The sequence below is a fragment of the Puma concolor genome, chromosome A2 (genome assembly GCF_028749965.1).
Source record: "Puma concolor isolate L17-30 chromosome A2, mPumCon1.1.hap2, whole genome shotgun sequence".
In the NCBI taxonomy this organism is placed as follows: Eukaryota; Metazoa; Chordata; class Mammalia; order Carnivora; family Felidae; genus Puma; species Puma concolor.
In genome coordinates, this window is record NC_141668.1 from 171,808,635 (window position 1) to 171,831,977 (window position 23,343).

Below are 23,343 nucleotides of genomic sequence, written 5' to 3' on the forward strand. Positions count from 1 at the left end.
CTGTGGTCTCCCCACACCGGGCTGCCCAATCTCATCAATAGAAACAGGACTCCCGGTTTCGCCGGAGGCTACTTTCTTTTGCATAAGTATATCCCAGACACTGCGCGGGACATACTTAAACATGAGCAATTCTTCTTCACGTACGTGGAATTCAAATTTAACTGAGTGTTCTGTATTTTATATGGTGGCCTACTTCCTCAAGGCTGGTTGAAATGTCTGGGGGGATATTTAGGGGGTCCCTGCATGGGACTGGGACAGGGGGAGGGCTTGGGGAAGGCTCTTGGACCAAAAACAGACCCTCACCGGACAGACCTCTGGTCTTCTGTGAGCCTTTTCCCCACTGGAGGAGGGGACCTTGGGCACATCTGAGGAGAGCTGGGCGTGTTCCCACCCTCTGAGCCTCTGAGCGTGACAACTTCTGCAGCCTGAGCCATAAAAGCTGGGGCTGCCCAGGGCCCCCATCCCAGCCTTTTATCACCATTAAAAAAAAAAAAAAAAAATCCCTCCTCTCCAGACCTCCAACCTCAGGCTTCATCATCATTATTATCTCATAGAACGCTCACTTAGGTGGCTCTGTGGACTTTTGTGAGGAAAGATCCAGAAGTCCATCTGGAAACATTCCTAATACCCAAACACAAGAAACTGTTCATTTTGCTATCTTAATAACCTAGAAGGTACCCACCCCAAATTTGCAGGTGGGGAAATGGAGGCACAGAGAGATTGAGTAACTTTCCGAGGGTCACACAGCACACCGGCAAAGCCGCTGCCCTGCAGAGCCGTGTGCCTTCCGCTGTCCCGGGCTGCCTCTTGCAATTCCCTGGAAATCCCCAAATCTGACTAATTCCCTAGACATCCCCAGACTTGGCAGATTACTCCATGCTGAGATGGCTGGACCCACCCCGGCCTGGGCAAACTGCCCCCATTTCAGGCAAAATTACCCATAGAAACCTTGTGGTTTCCCGAGGTGGACGTGGCAGAGGTCAAGTCCATGCCTCCCTGCGCTCCGTGACCCTGCGCCGGCTACTGGACGGTTCTGCGCTGCCGTTTACCCGCCAGCAACACACAGGTAATAGCGGTCCTGACCTCGGAAGGTCATGGTGGGAACAGGGCCGGCTCTGCGGGCGTGTGACTCAGGGCTTTGCCCGGGCTCCGTGTTCAGGGGGACCCGTACTCCGTTTAATGCTCTGCTGACGCCATATTGAAATCCTCACTATTTGAACGGGGGGCCCTCTGTCTTCATTTCTCACTGGGCTCGACAGATTATGTGGCTGGCCCTGTGTGGGAGGAAATGGGAAAACACAACCGGAAGCCATCTATCCCCTCATGTCAGCTTATTTGTGCTTTTGAATTTTAACTGTCTGTTGCTCAATAGGACTTATTTTCATTAGCTATGAAAAAATAGCTTCAAAGTCAAGGCTACAACCCAAATCGCCAAAAACTACACATACCGAAGCAAAGCTCACTCTGAATAAATCATTTCTCCTCTCTCGACCTCAGTTTCCCCTGCTTCCTTGTAGGCCTGGCTACAGGCGGTCTCTGACCTGGATTTTTGTAGGTCAAACGGGTTTTAAACAGACCCTGACAAGTCTGTGAACAGCTTTCATTTGCCTGGACTGCCCTTCCTACTCTTGTCTATCTGGCAGCCTCCTACTTGAACTTCAAAGCCCCAGCTTCAATACCCCTTCCTCCATAATGTGTTAGGCAGAGACTTCAGCCCTCCCTGGGCCCCAGGCCCAGTCTTGCAGATGGGAGTGTCTGGTCCAGCCTCCATTCCCCCTAGATTGGGAGCTTCCTGAGGGCAGGCCTGGGAACTGAGTCCTCTGGAGCCCCAGCTTTGTTCAGCTCGAGACCAGGCAGAGACTGGAATCCGTAAGGGTTTACTTAATAAGTAAACAAGCACACGGGGAGGTAACCTCTAATTTCAGGGGGCTGGAATGGGCACAGGAGGCCTCTGGCTGGTGGCGAGGTGGGGCTTTCATTACTGACAACCCAGCTAGGGAAGGGGTGGTGCCTCCCAGACTGGATCTGCCTGAACCCGCCTGGCCCAGCCCACAGTGGGTCCAGTGGGTTCAAGTCACAGGAAATCTACAGTCTGTGCCAAAGTCCCACCCTCTTCCTGGCAGTGCAGCAAATCTGGCCTCGTTTGCATCAGGCCCCTGGGAGCCCTAACGGGGAGGGAGCCAGCTGGGGAGCAACCCAGATCCCAGGGCCTCTCTCTTGGGACTGTCAGACCCCACCACGTACTGGGCTCCACGCTGGGGCTTCCGCTAGGTCCCAAGACTCCTCCTGGGGTGGAGACAGACTAATGGGCAGACAACTATTGGTGGGCAGGCAATTAAGAGAGAGCGCAGGACTGGGTGGCGGTAGGGCCCGTGTCAGATGGTTTTTAGGGAGTATCTGAGGAGGGGGCTTTAGAGCTAACATCCGGGTTATATGAGAGCTCCAGTGGCTTAAAGCTCAGGTGTGAGAGTGCAGGGACGGAAAGGGCCCGGAGGTGGGAGTGATTCAATTTGATCTCCATGTTTGCATAGGAGGAAACTGAGGCTCGCGAGTAAGCCAGGAGCCGGGGTCCCAACATAAACAGGAGAGGGTGGGATTGGAACCCGTGGCCCACTGAGTCCTAACCCTGCAGGGCTCCCTGGGGGCCCCGCCCACGACCACGCCCACTCACCCGCCCACTAGAGGCTCCGCCCCGCGGCATGACCGGAAGTGAGCGGGGCCCCCAAGATGGCGCCCGAAACCCGGAAGTGAGCGCGGCTGAGGCGAAGCTCGGAGAGACGGCGGCGCCGCGGGCTCCGCGCCCGGCCGGACCCAGGACGGAGGTGAGGCGCGTCTGGCCCGACCCTCGCTCCGACTCCGCCGACCCCGCCCAGCCCGAGCCGCGCTCCCCGGCCCGCTCGGGCCCCGGCCTTTCCCCCCCTCCCCCCCCTGCCCCGCGGCCGCCTGCGTCCTGGGCCGGGGGTTCCGGGGTTCCCGGGGTTCCCGGGCCGCGGGCGGAGGGAGCGCGGCGGCCTGTCCCCGCCCTCCTCGGCGACCCCCCCCGACCCCGCCCTCTGCCGCGAGCCCTGACCCCGCCCTCCTAAGCGACCCCCCGACCCCGCCCTCCGCCGTAAGCCCCGTGCGCGCTCAGCTGTGAGCCCTGAAGTCGCCCTGCTCCGCGACCCCCCCGACCCTGTGCTGCTGTGTGACCCCCCTTCCCGACCCGCCTCCGCGTGAACCTTGACCCCATCCTCCGCGGCGACACACCAGCCTTTACTTCCCTCCCTCTTCGGTACCCCCGTCCCCACTCGTTGGTGATTCCCTTACCCCTCCCTACCGGGACCCCCATCCCGCGCTCTTTAGTGATCCCCAAACTTTACTTCTTCGGTGACCTTTGACCCTGCACTTCTCGGCGACCCTCCAGCACTGTGTGACCACCCCCTTCACAACCGCTTCTCCGTCATTCCCTGACTGCCCCTTTTTGTGACCCCCCCCCCCCACCCCGGTCTCCGCGACCCCAGCCCCTTCCTCCCTGGGTGCCTCCTGACCTCTCCTATGTTGGTGACCCCTGACCCCGGGCTCCTTGGCGCTTGCTGCCCTCTCCTGCTTTCCTAGCAGCTCTGTCCAGACACTCGTGTTGCCCACGGCCTTGGGATGGGGGCCTTCCTGGGGTCGGCTGGCGGCGCCCAGAGTGTTGGGTGGGAGTCTTGCCTCTGCTGGCATCGGAACCTGGCCTCCAAGGACAGGAGGACGGGAGGAGGTGGGCAGAGAGCTGGAGGTGGGCGGGTGCGAAAGGGGACGCCCGCGGTGGGTCCTGCCCGTGCCGGGCTGCTCCCCAGCACCCAGGTCTCTGGAGCAGGAGGCTGGGGGACCCAGAGTCAGGGAGTAGGGGTGTGGACAGCCACGGAGGAGCTCCTGGGAGGCGGCGGCTCCCTGAATAATGTGGTTAATGGTCTGAAGGGGAAGAAAAGCTGAGTCTGTAAGACGTGTGTCTGGGGCATCCCTGGCTTCTGCTTCCCAGCACGGACGTCGGTCCTGCCTACCCTGAAGGACTTTCCTGCCTGGCCGCTGCCTGGCCGCGCTAGCTTGGCGCCATGTGTTTGCACCCCACACGGGAGGGTGCCTGGCCTGGAAGCCGACCAAGGCGAAGCTTCATCTGGCAGTTTGGGGGGTGGTGAGTGTTTCATGGCATGGCTAGGGGGGCTGGTGTAGGACAGGCTTCAGCTGGGAGCCTACTTACCTGCCGCCGGGCTCGGCGGATGTTTGGATCTTCCCCGTAGACGCTTAGGAAAGGCTGAAGGAAGATGGGGCTCGGGCCCCGGGGACTGCAGACCCAGCAGGGAGGACAGATGGCCACCTGTCAAAGGCACCGTACTCCAGAGACTGTCTGAGGCCAGTCTGGGTTGGGATGTGAGGCCTGGCCCTTCCTCCAGGGCTGGACCTGACCCTGCGCCTCTCTTTTCCCTCCCTGCCTGGCTGTGGGGGGCGCTGTGCAGTCGTGGACCCTTGTGAGCACAGCCGCTGGGTGCTCCTTTCTTGGACGCTGAGACCAGGGCCCACTGGCCAGCCTGTCTGTGTTCTTTCTTCCCAAACACCCTGGATTTTCCCAGGGGAGGCCCCAGAGTTGGGTGAGTGCAGCCCAGAGCTGTGTGCTTAGGGCCACGGTCCTCTTAGGACATCCATTTCCAGAGGCTTCATAGAGAATGCTGAATATGAAGTCTGGGCCACTGGGTGGGTGGGCCAGAGAAGGCAGGATAGGTGAATGGCCCCAGGGTCCCACCTGGTCGGGAAGATGCCGGCAGGTATGCAGAAGGCCCCCAAGCAGCCTGGCAGATGCAAGACCGCCCGCCCAGGGACAAGCCGCTGTGGGGACCGAGGGGAAGGCGTTCTGTGATTTCAGACGGGGGAGGGCGCTTTTGATTAGCTCGGAGTATCTGAGCAGACACCTATTCACACCTGCCTGGAGCCAGCATCTGCCTGGTGTGTGTGTGTGTGTGTGTGTGTGTGTGTGTGTGTGTGTGTGTACGCACGCGTGTCTTAGAAGACGGGTGGGGGGACCAGATTTCCAGGAGAGCCTGTGGGACTGAGTGCAGCAGGGAGCTAAGTCCCTTGGAGACTGAGTGGGGTGGGGCCAGCCACAAGTGTGCAGGCAGCAGCCCAGGGCCAGTGTTCTCCAGCCGCGTGACCTTGGGCCAGTCACTGCCCTGATCTGGGGGGACACCGAGGCTGGATTCCCGGACCCCGCAGGCCTGGCCCCCACTGGGGCGAGACCAGCTGAGGCTGGCCCAGCTCAGTTCTAGCAAAGTCCCTGAGGCCCCTCAGCAGGGGCCAGGCCGGAAACGCTGACCGGGTGAGTTCGGCCGGGAATAAAGAGGCAACTGTGTCCAGTCCCCAGAGGCCACCTCCCTCCCAGGATGGCCTCCTCTGGGTAACAGGCCTTTATGGCCGCGGGTGGGGGTGGGGGGACCTGCTTGTTCCTCTGCTGGTGGGTAACGTAACCTCAAGTACAAACACTGTGAGGCTGATGTGCAGAGTGGGGGGCACCCTCCAAGGTGCCAGCAGCGTCCAGGGTGTGCACGTGTGTGTTGGGTGTGGCGTGTGCACGGGCATGGTCCAGGGTGTGCACGTGTGTGCGTGTGCGCGCCCACCTGTGAGGGTGCTGGGAGTGTGTGCAGCATGTGTCCTGTGACCCGTGCGTGCCTCTCCTGCGTGCCCAGTTGTGTACATGTGCCCACGTGAGTGTGCTCTCAGTGCTGCGTGCGTTTGCCTGCACGCGTGTGTGTTTTGTATGTACACGAGACAGCGTGCGTCACGGTCGTGGGATTTGTTAGGGGCAGGCTTGGAGTGTCACAGCCAGGGTGTAGCAGGCCTCCCGGGGCAACCAGAAGGCACAGTCACCCGGACCATCCCAGGCCTGGCCTTACTCCTGCTCACCTGCCGTCCGCCCTGCTCTGCCCGTGCCCAAGTGCAGGCCCGAGTCCTGGTGTCCGTGACGTGCCTCGCGAGTGTGGGTCCCCTCTCCCCTGAGTGGGGTCCCTTGGAGCGGCCCTTTCCCCCGCTCCTGCCGTGCAAATTTCCTTCATCTTCTTGCCATTGGGGACAGCTGGCCCGCAGGTCCCCTGCTTCCCTTTCTGCCAGGCGGATGACTCAGGCGAGGGCCGAGACCGTGATTTCTGATGCTCAGGCTCTGTCACCTGCTGCTCGGTCTTGCCAGGCCCCGAGGGGAGGCAGAGATGAGGCTTGTCATTTGTTTATGTATCGCCCCGTGGAAGGACCCTGAACATGCGACGCTCAGGGAGGGAACCCGACACGAGAGGCCACACGGGGTGTGAGTCCATGTGTGTGAAAAAACGTCCAGAGCAGGCTCATCCAGGGACAGGAAGGGCCTCGAAGGGGCCGGGGGCTGGGGAGGAGGTGGGGGTGAGGGGGACAGGGTTTCCTTTGGCTGATGGAATGTTCTGGCACTCGATAGAGGTGATGGTTGCACAACTCTGTGAATGTACTGAAAACCACTGAATTGTATACTGTAAATATGTGAAGTATATGGTTTGTGAACTGTGCCTTCACAGAACAAAACAGCAAGGCCTGTCCTTGGTCAGATGCCCATGCGCTGTGGCCTGGGGGTGAGCGGGTGTCGGGGAGCGGGCCCCTTCCAGCCCCACGAGGAAGACGGGAAGAGACATCTCCTCACTGTATGAAGTGTGGGAGCCGCCCCTGAACCCCAGCGCCGTCTGGGACGTGCAGACGGACGTGGTGTGCAATGTGCATCACGTAAGAAGTCCTGGGGGTGTTTGGACCTCTGGTGTAGGGGTGCCTTGGGCGGGAGGCCCCGGGGGAGCTCCCCCATAAAGCCTGGGCCCTGTAGGAGATAGGGGAAGGGGTGCTGGACTGCGCTGCCCTGGCTGTCCTTCGACGGCCCTGATTGCCCGGGGGACCTCCCTGCCGGGAGGCCAGGTGACAGTGGGGAGCGTAGTGACCCCAGGGAGTTGGTCCCATCTAAAGTCATCTGTGGACTCTAACTCCTCCTGGGCCATCTGCAGGGGGTGCCCTCCAGCTGTGTGGTCCTCAGCACGGTGGGCGGGGACATGGCCCAGGGAGGCCCACAAAGCACCTGTCCTGTGGGGGGGGGGGGGAGAGGGGGAAGGAGTTTGGCCCCTGCTGTGTGATGGCAGATTTGGGCTTTAGTCTGACCCTGGGGGCTCGTGGTCTGTGTGCGTCTCAGGTGCCCCTGTGGAACCGGGTACCTGCTGGCCCTTCCCTGGGACTCCTGTCCCTAGAGCCCCATGGCAAGGGAGTCACCAGGTCTGGTGGCACTGAGAGCAGACACCCAGACTCCCCATTGGGACTGGCCTCTGTCTCCTTTGCTCGAAGGTCTGCTGCATTTCAAAAGCGACCCGTGCCACGCTCTGGAGGCAGGTCACCTGCATTTCCTTGTGGTCACAACCCAGAGGGTCAGAGGCCGCTGACACAGGATATGGGGACGGCGGGAGGAAGGGAGCGGGTCTGCAGAGAGCAGTAAACCTTTATGGCACTGACTCACCAGGTGGGGCAGAAATCCCTGCCCTCAGAGTGGCGTCTTCCTCTGTACGTTGTAAGGTATGGTACGTAAGGTACGTTCAGGAAAGGCTCCCCCCGCCCCCCAGCCCCGACAGCTGCACGTGTGAGCGGCAGGTGTGGACGTGGGAAGGTGGACCCGTTGACCTGCTCAAACCCTTGCCTCCCGCTGGGGTGCCGTGGGCATCCGAATCTGTGTCTGGGTTCGCGCATGGTCTGCGCGGGGCCAGAGCTCAGCAGCGTTTCTGGAAGGTCCTCCTCGGCCACTTGCCCTGAAAGCTGTGAGGTGGGGGTGTAGCCACCCCCCCCCACGCCCCCGCCTAGTCCCAGGGTGGTTCCGAGCTTGGCACTTGTGGCCCAAGGCATCGGAGCCTCTCCTGGCATCGTTCAGGCATGTGGGAGCTGCCTGGCCCTGTAGGTGCTCCGCCACCTGAGGGTGGGGCTCAGAGTGAATGAGCCCCCGGGTCCGTGTCGGGGACCGTCAGGGACAGGGGCGAATGAGCCCCCGGGTCCGTCTTGGGGACCGCCAGGGACAGGGGCGAATGAGCCCCCGGGTCTGTGTTGGGGACCATCAGGGACAGCCTTGCAGAGGGGTTCTGCATTGTCACAGGGGGACTGGGTGGTCCCACCCCCAGCACTGTGGGAACCTGCAGGAAGTCACCCCACATAAGGAAGATGTGACATGAAGGCTGGATTGCCAACTTTGAGAAATCAGGGGCTGCCACCCCCAAATCTAGGTCTGCTGCGTCTCTCAAAGAACCAGCCCATCTGGAAGCCCGGGCCACATTCCTGCATAGTGTAGGCTGCGCTGTCCCAGCCGTCCCCCGCCCCCCCCACCCGGCTCCTCTGAGGACTCCCCGGGAGGCTTCCCCGAGAAGGGGTTGCGGGGGGCTTCTGTTCTCCACAAACTGTTATTATGGGGGACACTGGGCCAGCCTGGCTGCCCGCTGGTCCGTTATGAGCTATGCTCTACTCGACTTGTATGGTTGGCTCAGAAATGGTCCCAGAGACCAGGTCCCTCGAGGCCCCTGAGGTGGGGGTGACCCTGGAATCCCCAGGGACCCAGCATTCTCCCGAGGTCCTCAAAAGCAGAGCACCTTTAGGGGCGCCTGGCTGGCTCACTCGGTTAAGCACCCGACTCTCGGCTTCGGCTCAGGCCACGATCTCACGGTTCGTGGGTTTGAGCCTTGTGTTGGGCTCTGTGCTGACGGTGGAGCCTGCTTGGGATTCTCTCTCTCCCTCTGTCTCTGCCCCTCCCCCCCAAAAAAGGCAGAAAACCTTCTCACTGGAGGCTGAAGGGGAGTGAGAGGCTCGAACTTGAGGGAGGCTTCCATGTGCTGCTGCCGGCGACAGGGACGCGGGCCTGTGTCCTGTGGACGCTGCGTCTGCCCGCGAGAGGGACCCAGCACGAAGCCCGGGCCTTGTGACGCCCAGAGTTTGGGGTTCCTGCTGCTGCGTTGTGGGGGCCCCTGCCGTCTTCCCAGAGGCGGGCACGGCCCGGTGCCGGCGTTTGCTCGGGACGGGGCGTGTGAGACCGCGTGGCGCCACCGCCGTCCCCGGGACCGGCCCGAGCCCGGAGGAGTCCTCCCCCTCTCGCGGGACACCATTTGCTCTTTGGGTTTGGGTGAAGGTCCCTGGCGATGGTCTTGCACCAGGCTGGCCCGCGGGAGCCTGAGGAGGGTGTGGACGGGTCAGGCCGCACACCTGGGACTGGCGTGACCCCGCGTGGGCAGCGGTAGCCCTGTCCTGCTCAGGGTTCCCTGGGGGCTCAGGAGACACCTGGCATGCCAGCCGGCCTGAAGCAAGCCCGACGCTAGCAGGGGTGACAGCAAGCACCGGGACAGACAGACCACCCTCCGCACGGACAGACCGCGCGGGGCACGTCGCTGTCAAGGGACCGGGACGTCGGGCCGGTGGGCCCTAAAACCTGCTCGCGGGAAGAAGACGTGGGTGTCAGAGGAGACCACAAGCTCCGTGTGCGCGATGCCTCTCAAAAACCGCGAGCAAGCGCAGACCTGAAGAGGCACTTCCCAGAAGAAGCCACGTGGGGGGTGCTCAGCGCCTGTAGGAGGTGTGGGTGTCGGGGACAGAGGTTTGAAGGCCTAGCACCCTCAAGCGGCGGCTGGGGGCGGCGCTCCAGTGGCGGGAGCGGGCTGGCCGGCGCAACAGCGGTCCCCGCCCGTAGGCAGGTGGGTCGGTGCAGCACCGTGGGAAACCATTGGACCACACCCGGAAGTGAGCCCCCTCGGGCTCAGGGGGCCCCTCCCGAGACCCAGACTCCAGCGTCCTCAGCCGTGACCGAGGAGGCTCCCTGTTCCGGTCCCCGTTCCCCTCTGGGCCCTTGGATGGGTTGCGCAGGGCTGTGTGCCCCCAAAGCTGTGCCTGTGGGGCTGGCAGAGCACCCTCCCTGGCCTCCCCGGGGCTGCCGTCAACCCGGCGTCTGTCACAGGTTGCTTTATAAAGCGCCCGCCCCGCCGCGGGGCTGTCCTTCCACCCTGACTTTCGTGGGCCGTCACAGGCGCTGCTGCTGACTTGGCCAGGCTACCCTGGACCCACGGGCTGGGGTCCGTGGGCACACGGCCGGCAGAGGTGCTGCCCGGAGAGGCGGACGGAGAGCCGCAGGCAACCCCGAGGCTCCCCCAGGGCTCAGCTCCAGGCTCTCTGTGCCTCACAGGGTATCGTCCCGTCCATCTGGGGTTGGTCCCGCTTCCCCGGATGCAGTTTCTCGCCCTCCTGGCTGGCCCTTGCCCGGGCGAGCGAGAGAACACTGACACATGCCGAGTGCTCCGCCGGGCCGGGTCTGTCGCCCCCGCCTGGCCCCCCCCCCACCGACCCCAGGTGGCGAGCGGGGCCCTGCGTGCTGCTGTCGCTCCTGGGCATCAGGTTGGGGTCACGGGCCTGTGGTGTCCCTCCTGCCGGAGCCCCCCGCACTTGCTGTCCACTTCCCGGCCTCGCATCGAGCCGCGTGCTGACCACGCAGGCCAGGGCCGGGGCATCCGGGCTCCCCGTCCAGCCCGGTGTGGCCACCGCCCGTGCTAGCCAGAGCTCGGCCCCCCAGGCGAAGGTGTGCAGGGGCGCCGGGCCTCACGTCCCCGCAGGACGGCAGGACCGGAGATTCGCGGGAGCCCCGTCAGTTGAGACGTGGCCTCTGGGGAATGGGGTCTGGGTGGGCCTCTGGGGGCCCGTTGAGAACAGAACTGGAAATTGAACCCCTGGACAGCTGTGCTCTCAAATGGGGATTCTGGGCCAGCCCACCTTGTCCTTGTCTCAGATGCAGGGGCTCCCCCTTCCTGCCCTGCCTGACCTGGGCATCAGGCGCCAGGGCTCCTGCCCTGTCTTCGGCATCTCAGAGCTGTTGCGTTCCGGATGCCTCCTGGGAACTCTAGAAATCCGAGGTCACGTGCTTGCCGCCAGCCTCGCCCAGAGCTCCTGGTCGGCAGTGCTCCCGGGGTCACAGGACTCGGACTGAGGGTTGGGGTGGCTCCAGCTGGGGTTTGCTTTCCCCTCCGGTCGGAGTGTCCTGGGGTGGCCTTACCAACTGACCACACAGTGGGCCGCTTAAACCACGGAGCTTTATTCTCTTCCAGTCCTGGAGCCCAGAGGTCTGAGGTCAAGGTGTGGCAGGGCCTGGGCTGTGACCCAAGGTCACATGGCCATCTCCTCTGCGTCTGTGTTTGAATCTCCCTCTTATAAAGGTACCAGTCTTTGCAGCAGGGCCCACTCCACCCCAGTATGGCCCCATCTTTGCTGATTGCATCAACTAAAACCCTATTTCCAGGCGAGGCCCCGTTCACAGGTTCCCAGTGGATGTGAATTTAGGGAATGGCCGTGGCCCGCACCTCTCCTGCCCCATTGCTGGCACCCTGTCCGGCCCCCGCCCCCTTTGCTGTTTGCCTGCCACTCTGGCCTCAGCAGATGAGGGAGGCAGGAGCCCCCACAACGTCTTCCCTGGGGACCCCAGCCCCTCCCTCCCCTTCCTTTTCGTCCTTGGGCCCAGCGTACCCGTGAAGGCCACTATCTGGGGGGTGCGCTCCCTCAGAGGGCCTGGGAGAGCTGAGCTATGCCTGAAGCCCAGGTAGGATCTCTGCTCTGGACTGGGGCCCCCAGCACAGGCCGTGGGGTCTCTCCTCCACGTGGAACCCTGCCCGGCTGCCTGCCTCCTGCTGACACCTGCACGGCCCATCTTGGCTGGGCCCCTCTGTCTGGGAGCAGAGGAGTTCTCTGGATGCCCCTGCCCGTGTCCCTTCCTGGGCACCCCCACTGGGACAGCCCCAGTCCGGCTCTGACCCGCGGCTCCCCACCCGTCGCTCGGTGTGGAGTCCACAGGCAGACCCTCCCCAGACAGTCCTGGTTGGCCAAGTTGGGGTCTCATCAGGCCTCTGGATTTTACCAGGGCCTCTGCCCTGAGAGCCGAGCCTCACAGAGCCCTGGCCAGCCTCTGTTGGGCCCCCGTCCCCCCACCCTACCTCCCCCACCTGACCCCTGCTGGTATCCCTGGATCTTCACTCAGAGCCAGGTGGAAGGATGGCCAGAGAGGCCACCATCTTGTGCCCTGTGGGAGGCCAGCCAGTCCCTGCTGCCCAGAGACACAGTTCCCAGGGCGGGGTCCAGACAAGGTAACAGGTGGGAGCGGGCAGGCAGTCTGGGCAGCCATCAGGGTCGGGACAGCCTGCTCACAGCGTCTGGGGGGCAGGCCCACAGGGCTGAGGGGGTTGGCAGAGAGGCTGGGTGCCCGCAGGTGCCTGCCGGCCCGGGCGTATGAGAAAGACGGGCTCTTCCAGGCCTTGGCCTCCCTCCATGCTGCGCTGCCCCGTTGTCCTGTCTGGGCCACTGATTCCTTGATCTTTTTCTTTCACAATGACTCATTCGAAAACCTGATCTCAAAAGGAAATTGTCTGAACACAAACCACGATTGTGAAGCGTAGGCCTCTGTGAGCACCCACGCTTCACCTGTCACGGGATGTTCTAAAAATACACCCCGGGCCCACCACACGGGTGCTGAGCTCTGACCCAGCGGGCCAGCCTTTGTTACCTCCCCTCGTGCCCCAAGACCCCACCTGGTACCCACGGGGCTGGTCCTGGGGCAGCTGGAAAGTCCCAGGCATGCAGCGCGTTGGTGCTCTGGGGTCCGGGGCCTAGGGCAGGGTTCAAAGGGCAGGAGGTAGGGGAGGTCAGCAGAGGCCAGAAATCGGGGGGTCAGGACAGCTGGAGTCTGAGGGAACAGAAGGAGGGCTGTTTGGGGGCTGCCCCAGGGCTTTGGGGGGATGGGGGAACAGGAAGCCTGAGGCTGTGGAGGTGCGGCAGCGGTACCACCGGCCCCCGGGGGTTTGGAGGAAGGGGGCGCTGTAGGGTGGCCTCTGGGGGCACGGGGTGGTGGTGGGCACAGTGTGAAATTCGTAGTGTAAAACTGGGTCTTTCAACGCGTACAATTCAGTGTTTTCCACTATACAATGTACGAACATCCCCGTCACCTAATTCCAGAACCCCGCCCCCAGCCATCACCCCCACTCCTCCCCCGGCCCCACGAGCCCCGCTCCTGTCCGTGGATGGGCCTGTTCTGGACGTTTCCTACACGTGGACTCACCCCGTGTGGCGTCTGGTGTCGGGTTTCCTCCCTGAGCGTCATGCGTTCAGGGTCCGTTCGCGGGGCGGCGGGGGTGGGCGCCTCGCTCCTGCTCGGGGCTGAGTGATATGCGCGTGCGCGGTAGATGCACCTGAGGGGCGTGCGCGTGCGCGGTGGGCACATTGTGTTTATCCACTCACCGGTTTACGGACATTGGGTTCTGCCATCCTCGCACCGTCGTGACTCACGCTGCTGTGAACGTGTGTGTATAGGTTTTATGTGGATAAGTATTTTCGTTTCTTCTCGGGTTCCTGGGAAGCTGCCCACAGCACCACCGTGCTCCTTGGCCTGTGGCCTCTGGATGGTGCTTTTCTAAAGGGGCAGCCCAGGGCTCAGTGGCTGCAGAGCCTGGAAGCACCTGTTTGTGGGAGGGGTTCAGCTTCACTCCGGGACACGTGGGGTATGGACAGGGTTTAACAGATGCCCTCGGGTGGGGGACACATCTCAAGCACCTGCTGCAGAGAAGGGGCGGGTGGTCGAACCCCAGGGCTGAGGGGATGCTGGCCAATGCCTGTGGTCAGCTATATGTTTCCTCTGTTGAATTAAGGTCATTCCTGCCCACCTTCTGTCCCAGGTGCTGGGGGCAGAGCCCCCTCGAGGGGTATCCCCCAAATCCAGGAGATTTCCTGGGGCCTCAGTGAAACCAATGGTCACCTAACTGGTCACTGGATTGCTGGGGCCTTGGGCTCTGCTGAGTGCCTGACCAGCCTTGCCCATGTACCTCCAAACAACTCAGTTCTCCTGTTGAGCAAAACCGGGGCTCAGAGGAGCTGAGGTGTCCCTGAGTTGTCAAATAATAATCCAGTTGTTAGAAGGCTGAGCTGGGTTTGACCACCTCTGCCTGAGCCCAAAATCTTTAAAAGGAAGGGCTGAGACCCCGAATCACCGAGTAGATGTGTGTTTGTTTGTGGAGCGAGACCTCAGGACTTCACACTCCCGGCTTCCAGGTCTGTGTCCCACCAGGTCCCCAGCCAGGAGCCTGGAGGGCACAGGCCGGAGGAGGCCAGGGCCACCGAGGCAGGGGGAAGTGCTGTCTTCCCGGCAGGTGTGAGCCCGGGGCTCGCCCAGAGCAGTGGAGGCGAGCAGGGCAGCACCAAGGCTTGGAGCCGGCTGGAGCTTGGCCCCGCGGGCCCCTTCTCTGGCCAGGAGCTTGGGGTGAAGGCAACCCCTCCCCACCCCCTGAGGGATTGCATAAGCTGCCCGTGTGCGGACAGCGATTACTGGAAGTCCCGAGGATTTCTTCATCCAGGGCTTGGCCGGGAGTGGCAGCTGCCTCCCCTTCCTGCCCCCCTCGGTGATTAATGTCCTCAGCCACTGCCTGACTGAGGAGCACAGGGGCCGGCCTAGGGTCCGGGCTCAGCCAGGAGCAGTGGTGTGGGGGGGAGGGCCGGGGAGCCTAGGCCACAGTCCACGGGGCAGATGGAAACCGTGTGGGAAATCCTGTGTATCTGTGGTCGGCTCCTATGGCAGGCATGTTCCCGGCCGGGTCTGCCTGCATTCGAGAACAGGAACATTCTCGGTGGGGATGCTGCGTGTCCTTACCACTTCCTGGCTCAGCTTGGCCCTGACTCCCCCAGAGCCCCTTCTGCGAACCTGCTCTGGCTGCAGGGGGACAAGACTGGCCCCCAGCCTGGAGGTGCTTGCTGAGTTGGACTTTGCCTCACAGCCTCAGACATGCCAGGTCACAGAGCCAGGCCCGCGGGATCGGCTGAGTCTCCGCTACTGGCCGTGGGGCCCAGATGGCCGGAGCATCCCCCCAGGGCCTGAGCTGGTCGCGTGATGGGCAGGGAGGGAAAGCGGTCGGGTGGCCCAGCCTCACTGGAAGGGCTGCCACCGTCCTGGAGATCTGTCCCTGGGGCTGGTCTTCTTTCTGTCTCAGGCCCCCCCCTCTGTGGCCAGGAGCCCCACTTGGTGGCGCTTGATGCCTGGGTGGGACCTGCGGTCGGAGGTCCAGGCGCAGCGTCCCCAGGAGGGGCTGCCAGGCAGCAGCTAGGGTCCCCTGGTGCGCTTGGAGCACGGGGGCCGCGTGCGCTCCTGTCCCGGCAGCCGAGGGGTTGCTCGAGCACGCTAGCACGCTCAGGCTGAGCTGGGGTCCGGGCCCCCTCCCTGCGCCAGCACAGCCCCCGGGAAGAGTCCAGGAACCCAGAGGGGCGCCTGTCACCGCTGTGACATTGGGGGAGCCTCGGCTCACACCATCCCGTATCAGGGGCCTGCCGTGCTGACCCCACCCCCTCGGCGCCAGCCTCGCAGGGACTCCTCAGAGGTTGACCTCGGGATGTGCCGTCTCTCCCCCCCAGGTCATGATGCCGCCGCCCAGGAGCAAGAAGCCCAGATAGACGCCTCGGCGGCCTGGGTCGTGGAGCCGCCCGATGCTGGCAGTGGGGCCCGCCATGGACGGCGAGTTTCCTCAGCACGAACCCCCGCCAGCGGGCGGCATCCTGTACAGCCCGCCGCCGCTGCAGACCCCGCTGTGCGGGTCCGGCGTCCAGGTGAGCCCCCGCCATCCGCGGTCGGCCTCGGGGCGGGACGCTGCCCTCGCGGGCGGGTGCGGCCGCAGCTTCCCTTTCCAGGGCCTCGAGCAGACGTCCCAGTCCCCGGCCCGGCAGGGGGACGCCTCGGGGTGCCCGCCTGCCGTCAGGTCTGTTTGCCAAGGCCGTGACGGGCCCTCAGGGAGACGCTCAGGCCTGGGCTGCTGCCGCCTTCCCTGCAGGACAGGGGCTGGGGCCTCTGTGATGTGGAGTTTTTTACCAAGGTTTCCTATTTTCAATTTAACGGACTTTGTGTCTTAAGCAGTTTAGGGTTTATAGAAAAATTGGACAGAAAGTTCCCACCTCTCCCACTTTCCCCATCGATAACGTTTTTCATTAGTGACCCTGCTGAGTTATCACAACGGATGAGCCAGCACCGAACGTGACGAACCACGGTCCACAGCGGACACGAGGTCACTCCTGGTGCGGCACACCCCGTGGGTTCGGACGAATGTCACGGACACCTGCCCACCACCACGGTGTCGTCCGGAGTAGACCCACGGCCCCGAAATTCCTGTGCTCCCCCCATTCACCCTCCCCCACCCCGGCAGCCGTGCCTCCGTGGTCCTGCCTTGTCCAGAACATCCTGGACTTGGAACCACCCCGTGTGTCGCCTCCTCAGCCTGGCTTCTGTCACCCAGTGCTGTGCGTCTGAGGCTCCTCCGTGTCTCTGTGCGGCTCGATGGCCCGTTTTTAGTGCCGAGTAATATTCCCTCGTCTGGGCCGGGCCACTGCGTGTTTATGGACCGGTTTACCTGCTGGAGGGCGTCTCAGTTGCTCCTAGGTCCTGACAGCTAGTGGAGTATCTCAAGTAAAAGCACCACAGGTTCCAGCAGCTGCAAAGGGCCCCGTGGAGAGAAGGGTTCAGAATTGTGCACCAAGTTAGGCCTGGAGCTCCCCCGCGCCCGGTTTCTGGGGCGAAACCAGGGTCCTTTCTCCTGTAGAAAAGCAAACGGTGTTTCTGAGTAGAGAGACTTGAGCTGCCGGGAAGGGAGGGAGAAGGGTGTCGGGACACAGTGGCAAGGGGTGCACGTGGCTGGGGCTGCCACGGGGTCCCTCCTTCAAGAAAGCGTCAGCTGCCGCCTGCCCCTCGGGCCTGCTGGTTTCGGGCCGGGAGGAGGGCCAGGTGGCAAGGGAGAGCAAGGATCGAGCCTGGGTTTGAGAGGAGCCGGGAAGTGGGCCGCTGGGGTCGGGCTAGCTCAGGGCCCGATGCCCAGAACCATCAGGAGGAAGCCGGAAAAGCAGAATTCAGCCTCCGTCCAGATGTGCCACGTGGTGCCCTCACGTAAGAGGCGCGGGACAGAAGTCGTGTAGGTGAGCCATCAGTCTGGGGAAGGCAGAAATAAGTTACCCCCGAAGGTAACACTTCCAGGCCTCGGCTGACGTCCAGCGCCTCTGGCCAGGGTCCCAGACGTCACCGTGTGCCTCCTCTCTCTCCCTTTCCTGTCGGAGCTGTGTCCACATGTCCCCTGACCCTCCGTGTCCCCCTGCTCCCCCTGAACTTCTGCCCGCGTCGTCATGGCGATGCCTTCCTGTTCCCCACGTGCCATCTGGCCCCTGGCAGTCAGTGTGCGGGCTCCATGTTCCGCCACTTTGTAGTCTCAGAGCGTGCGTTTGTCATTCTTAACAGCGCTGCAGGATTCCTTCTTGTCGGCATCCCATAACTTGCTTGATGATTTCCCTATTGTTGGGCCTTTGGGGTGATTCTAGTTTTCTGCTGCTATAAATAGCACTGTGTGTCCCCCCCCCCCACCCCGTCCCCATGGATTGGGCAGGAGGGTGTCCTTCTGAATCAATTCCTGGGTCGGAAGGAGCACTGGGTAGGGTCACAGATTCTGGGCTGGGGCCACACCCTCTCAATGGTGGCCCGTATGCCGACGGGGAGGACGGGGCACGCCTGGGCTGCCGTGGGGACCCATTGCAAGGGATGTGCCTCTCCGAGCCCGACTCTGGCTCTTTCTGAGGCTGGGCCACTCCTCCCCAGGCTGCACACTGAGCCTGTCCCTGGTGGGCTACCAGCTGTGAGGGCTGTCCCCTACCCGGGCCACTCCGGGTGCAGCTCCCGCTGACGCTGAGCGTGTATGTGGTCGGTGTGGTCAGGATACTTTGTGCCACTCCCCTTCATCTGTCCTGGCTGGGCTGAGCCACCGTCAGGAGAAGGAGACCTACCCCAGGACTGCCAGTGTCATTGAGGTGGCCAGATTTAGCAACTGAAACTACAGACCTTTAATGAAACATGAGTTTCACATAAACGCAAATGATATTTTAGCGTGTGTGTTCTATGCAACGTTTACACTAAAAATTGTCTGTCGTTTATCAGAAATGCCAATTTCACCGGACACCCTGTATTTTATGTGGCAGCCTTACTTTATCTGCTGCCCTAGTGAAAGTGTTCTCTTCTGACGTCAGCTTCCGGGTGGCCTGGGCAGCCTTGGATTAATGTCCCAGGGCCTGCCTCTCCCCAGGAGAGGCCAGCCTCTCTGTCTCCACCTGAAATCCCCAGGCAGGCTCGAATGGGCTGGTAGGGGTCAGGCATCCATCTCTGGACCGATCAGGTCCCAGGGGGCTGCCCTCTAAAGGCAAAGACGTACCTCTGGCCTTAAGTGGAAAAATCCCAAGGAAACCTCTGATTGGCTGGCTGGGTTCAGGGGCTCCTCTCTGGACCAATCATGACCCAGGGGCCTGCCCTCTAAAGGTGTGGCCACCCTTCTGGCCTCAAGTGGGAAAGACCGAGGTGTGCTCTGATCGGCAGCTGTGTGGTGCCCCTGAGCTGGGGGAGGAGTGACCTCCCACCCTCCGGCTTCCTGGCTGAAGCCCCAAGGTCCTAGAAGACCTGGGGTTCTGGGTGCGGCAGAGAAGGTTGGGTAAATGAAGGCCCTCCACGGCCGGGAGCCCCCTGAAGCCTTGAGGCCGGCCCTGCCTGCTGTGTGCCCACGGTGCCACATGTGCGCCTGGGATGGTTTATGCCAGTTCATTGAAGCGGCTGAGTGTGGTCTCTGCTGTGGAAGCGTTCCGGGAGTGCCCTGGAGGGGGAGCCTTCCGGAGGCTTCCACGGCGATTCCTCCGTGATTGCTCCAGCCTTCGTGCTGGAGCTGCTCTCATCTTACAGCCCAGCCCCTTCGCGGAGCGTGCGTCTCTCCTTCCTAAGTTCTGGCTCTCTGCGGCTGGACGTGTGGACACCGACCGCCCTGCAGGGGTGGGGTGTTGGGGGGAAACGCACAGTGATGGGAAGTCAGGGCCGGCTCCTCCCTCCCAGACACAGGCGCCATGCATAGAAGGGCGCCTGGTCTCCCAGCCATCTGGGCTGGTTCCGGGCCAGCTGTCGTTCACGGGTCCCGTGAGCGGGAGGAAGCGGTGGCTGGGGGATCGGTTCCCGGCGGCCCCGCTAAGGAGCAGGACCCGCGTGGACCAGCGGGAAGGCCGCTGCGCTTCCGTCTCTGGACATGCCGTCTGGCAGAGCCAGCTAGGACACGTAGGGGACAGTGACGGCCGCCAGCAGGCCTCTCCCCACCGCTGGTCGGGGACCTCCCCGACATGGTCCCACGTGGGCCACATTGTGGGTTAGGGGAGGGACCCCTGCTCGGCAGACTGTGTGTCAAGGTGGGACGAGCCACTTCTCTCGTACGGAAGGTGGGGGGCGTGAGTGTCCACAGCCCTCCACCCTGAACCGGTCTGGTCAGAGCCCAGTGCAGGGCCCCTCAAGTCCTCGCTGACCTCAGGCTCATTCCTCCAGCCTCCCATCAGTGTTTCTCAAAGCAGGCTCCCCAGGACCCCCACCTGTGCTGCGCTCTTGGGCCAGACAGGCTTGGGGGTTTCCAGGAACACCCTTGGCCAGAGGGAGTTCTCAGAAGGCCAGGCTCTTGTCCCTTCTCCCCCCTCCCGGGAGGGGGCTGGGGTGGGGACCGGTCCTCGGCGCTGGTGGGAGCCCCTCTAACGAAGTCCTCTTTGCCACACGGCGCCTCCCTCGGGGCTGGATTGGAGGGGGGAGCTCATGCGGCCTTGCTTCTCGCCCAGTCCCACCCTGCGCTTTCTAGAACTGGGGGGCCTCCACGCAGAGTCCCTGGCCCACCAGCACGCCTGGATCCTGTGTGAAATGGGGGCTCCCGGTCAGACCCTCGGATGGGCTGCCCAGGCCCCTTCAGGGGTTCTGGAGGCACTCCAGTCCGGAGTTGGGTCACACCTACCCACCCCCGCCCTGCCCACAGAGAGGCCTACAGCGCGGCACACCAGGCCCGGGCCCGAGCCCTTCACGGGTGTGGACGAGCTCCCCTCGGTGGGCTCTCCCATGCAGATGGGCAAACTGAGGCCCCGAGCTGTTAGGTGGTTAAGTGACTCCTAGGTGACCCAGGTGGGACGCCACAGGGTGACGTTTCTACCTGGACGGGGTCGCAGCGTCCTCACCCCCTCCTCACTGAGGAGCCCCCCGCCCCTTCCACAGGGCAGCCCCTCCTGACGCTCTTGGTCTGTTCCAGAACACCATGCTGCACTACCCGTGGTGGAGCTCCTTCTCGCCCACGCCGTACCCAGCCTTCTCCAGCGAAAGCCAGTAAGTTCCTCTGGCCTCCGGGGTCCGAGCAAGCCCCGCCACGTCCCGCTGGGTGGCCACAGTGCCCTCGAGGCCTTGCGTGGCTCTGCAGCCACTGGTTAAACAAAACTAGAGCTCGTGGCACGTGAGGGGCTTCAGTGTCTTGCTGAGGGGGGCCGTGGGCTGCGCCCTGGCCACACGGAGGCGGCCGAGACTGACCGGCCGTGACTTGTCTTAGAAAGAGCCCGCCGGGGAAAAGGGCAAAGGTGGTAGGGATGAAGAGTCCTGGGAGGGCTCTGTGGGTACCCTCTGGGCAGGGGGTGGCCCTGGGCAGCGGGGGAGAACTTTGGGGGCAAAGGAGCGGGGAGGCCACTTGCCTGCAGAGGGCAATGGCGACCTGGGTTTTGAAGAGTCAGTAGGAGTTTGCCGGGGGAGCCGGCCCACAGCCAGGCCAAGGAGTGGCCTGTGGAAAGGACCCAGAGCACGGAGCCAGAGGCTTGAGGTCTCTCCGGGGCACTGTGTTCCGGGACGGGGGCACGGGGGCCTCTGCTCTGAGCTGAGTGTCTCGGATGCCAGAGCCCTCCCTTAGGCTCCTGAGGGCTGACCTTCCCTGTCTGCCTGCAGCCAGTTCATGAACTCCACCTCCTTCATCGTCAGCCAGCCCTGCGCGGACACCAGCTGCGGACCTTCCGCCGCCACCCCCAGCTTCCTGCCAAAGACAGGCGACTTTCCTCAGGTAGGGACCTGGAGCCAGAGTCACCCTTCGATCCCCACGTGCTCCCGGAGGCCCGTGCCACGCACTGGCGGCCTTGGCCGGGCCCTGGGCTGGGCTCAGGGCCACATGGAGCCACGGCTTGTCCTTGGGAATAGCCAGTGCTCCCCTCTACTGCAGGCCTGGCCTGAGGGCTCCCGACTCACAGCCACGCCCGCGTGGGCCTGTCAGGGCGGCTTCCGGGCAGCGAGAGAGCTGGGCTAGGGGCCACACCTGTCCACGTGCTGCTCACGCCCCCGCTGTGGGTTGTGGGGCGGTACCGTGGAGCATCTGATCTGCTTTTCCCAGACCTTAGCGCCTTCCTCTCCTGGGCAGAGGCCCCCGCGCCTGCTCCGTCTGGGTGCCTTACTTAGCGTCTCGGCAAGGGTCCGCCGTGTTCCCCGCGCCCCCGGCCAGAACGACGTTCCGTCTGGCACAAACCCCGTTGTTGGCATTTATGTCCCCACTCGGCAGCTATTTGGAGAGCGTCACCCACCCAAACCGAAGGAAGAGATACGTGTGATCTCTTTTTTTGGAGAATCGGGGGGACCCTCCCCGGCAGGCGTCTCTAACGGCACGCGACTTCTCGTGGCGGCCCGGACACCGGGCGCCGCAAGAGGATTCGTGGGAAGGAGCCCAGTGCGATCGGAAGCTGGGGCTGGCAGCAGCCGGGCAGCGTGGTCTCCCTGGGAAGTTTGGAATCCATGGCCCCAGTGGTTTCGCTGTGGCATGCAGTTTGGGAACCGGCCAGCTTGGAGGGCCCCAGAGGCTCAGCTGCCCTGAGCCTGTTTTCCCTGTGAAGTGGGGGCCTGTGGGGGTGGCAGTCTGGGAGGCTGTGGCTCGGACCTGTCAGCTCAAACCCGCTAGAGCTAGACAAGCGCAGTTCAGGAGGCTGGCCGTTGTCCACGCGGCCTGGCCGGGCAGGGATCTGGAGCCTGGACCAGTGTCCCCCAAATCCGGGTCCACCCAGAGCCTCGGAATGAGACCGTTTTTGGAAACAGGGTCTTTGTGGGTGTCATTTCGCTGAAGATGGAGACGAGGTGATCCCAGATCACGATGGCCCTAACCCTAAAGGAGGAGAGACACAGACACAGAGGAAGCACGTGACCCCGAGGCAGAGTGAGCCACGCGGCCACGAGCAGGGATGCCAGGAGCTGGGCGGGGCAGGAGGGGCCTCCCCTGGAGCCTCCCGGGGATCGCGGCCCGTGACACCTTGACCTGGGGTGTCTCCCCCGCGGGGCCATCGGGGCACACCGGTGTGTTGTCTAAGTCCTCCCTCTCCATCTGGGACGCTTTGTGGCCGCCCAGGAAACCACCTGGCCAGGCCTGGAGGAGATGGGAGCACAGGGGCCCCCCTGGCCCTTGGGGGCGCACGCCGGCCTCCTCTGGCCCCCAGACCTCCCAGGGTGAGGAGTCAGTGGGAGGGGGATGGGAGGGCCCTGTGGACGGGGCCCCGTCCCGCAAGGGATGCCCCGGCCCCTCTGTTTGGCCGCCGCCGTCGCCCAGCCCGGGACGCAGCTGGTCCGTCCGCGGCCCGAGACCCTCTCTGGCCTTCCGTGCCTCGGGGCTGGTGGCCCTGCCTGGCAATGAGCCCCGATGAAGTTCCTCCGCACGTGTCCCCGACACAGCTCCACATCCAGACGTGGCGTCCCGTGATGCTGATGCCCACGCTGGGGCGTCACCTGCCGCACGGACAGGGAAGCTGAGGCTCGGGTGCACGCAGGCCCCGCCCCAGTAGCCCCCCCCCCGCCCCCCTGGCCCCACTCCCCCGACTGTGTCTCATGCCCTCAGCTTGCACAGCTGCTCCTGGCTCTGCCCGGAGCAGACACGCTTTCTTCCACCAAGACCCCCTCGGGGCCACCGCGCCCGTTTCTCATCACGTGCAGGGGAGCTCAGCTGCACCCATCCCGCGGATACTTACTGAGCATCCGCTGAACGTGGCGGGAGCCTACCCTGCCGGGGGCACCTTGAACCCAGATCCTTTTTCTAAAGCCGCTTCTTCAAACAAAATCTCACCCCGTGCCAAGTGTGGGATTGACAGATGTGAGACCAAAGTTCAGATGCGGTGAAGGGTCTTGAGGCCCTGTTGGTCTCCATCACCTCCCTCGTGACCCCTGGGCCTGTGGGCGAGGACAGGAAGGGGGCCAGACCGGGCTTGGCATTCGAGGCCCTTCACAGCTGTGCCTCAGCCAGTGGACCCACCGCAGACACCCTCCGTTCCTAACTGACCAAATAACATCACCATGGTGACAGGCAAAGGGACAGCCTCAAAGACGTCCCTGTCCTGATCGTGGGACGAGGGACCTGTCCCCTCACGCAGCAGAGGGGACCTCGTCAAGGCCCCCGAGGCGGGGGTAGCCCTGGGTGCTCCGGGGGGCCCGGC

The 23,343-nt window shown here is 63.4% G+C and overlaps 1 protein-coding gene across 5 annotated transcripts in view; it reads left to right on the top strand.

The window, feature by feature from the left end:
- Positions 1 to 897: 897 nt before the first annotated feature.
- The window catches only part of SBNO2 (strawberry notch homolog 2), a 51,336-nt gene continuing 28,890 nt past the window's right edge, over positions 898 to 23,343 (top strand). For 4 of the 5 annotated variants that reach the window (XM_086699729.1, XM_086699731.1, XM_086699732.1 and 1 more), the window contains exons 1-4: positions 2,683 to 2,822; positions 15,454 to 15,645; positions 20,157 to 20,230; positions 20,834 to 20,945. In XM_086699729.1, the coding sequence (XP_086555855.1) occupies positions 15,526 to 15,645; positions 20,157 to 20,230; positions 20,834 to 20,945 (306 nt within the window). In that variant the 5' untranslated portion in view covers positions 2,683 to 2,822; positions 15,454 to 15,525. Of the gene's footprint in view, positions 1,067 to 2,682; positions 2,823 to 15,453; positions 15,646 to 20,156; positions 20,231 to 20,833; positions 20,946 to 23,343 lie in introns of those variants that run through there. The other variant, XM_086699730.1, reaches the window with a different exon arrangement.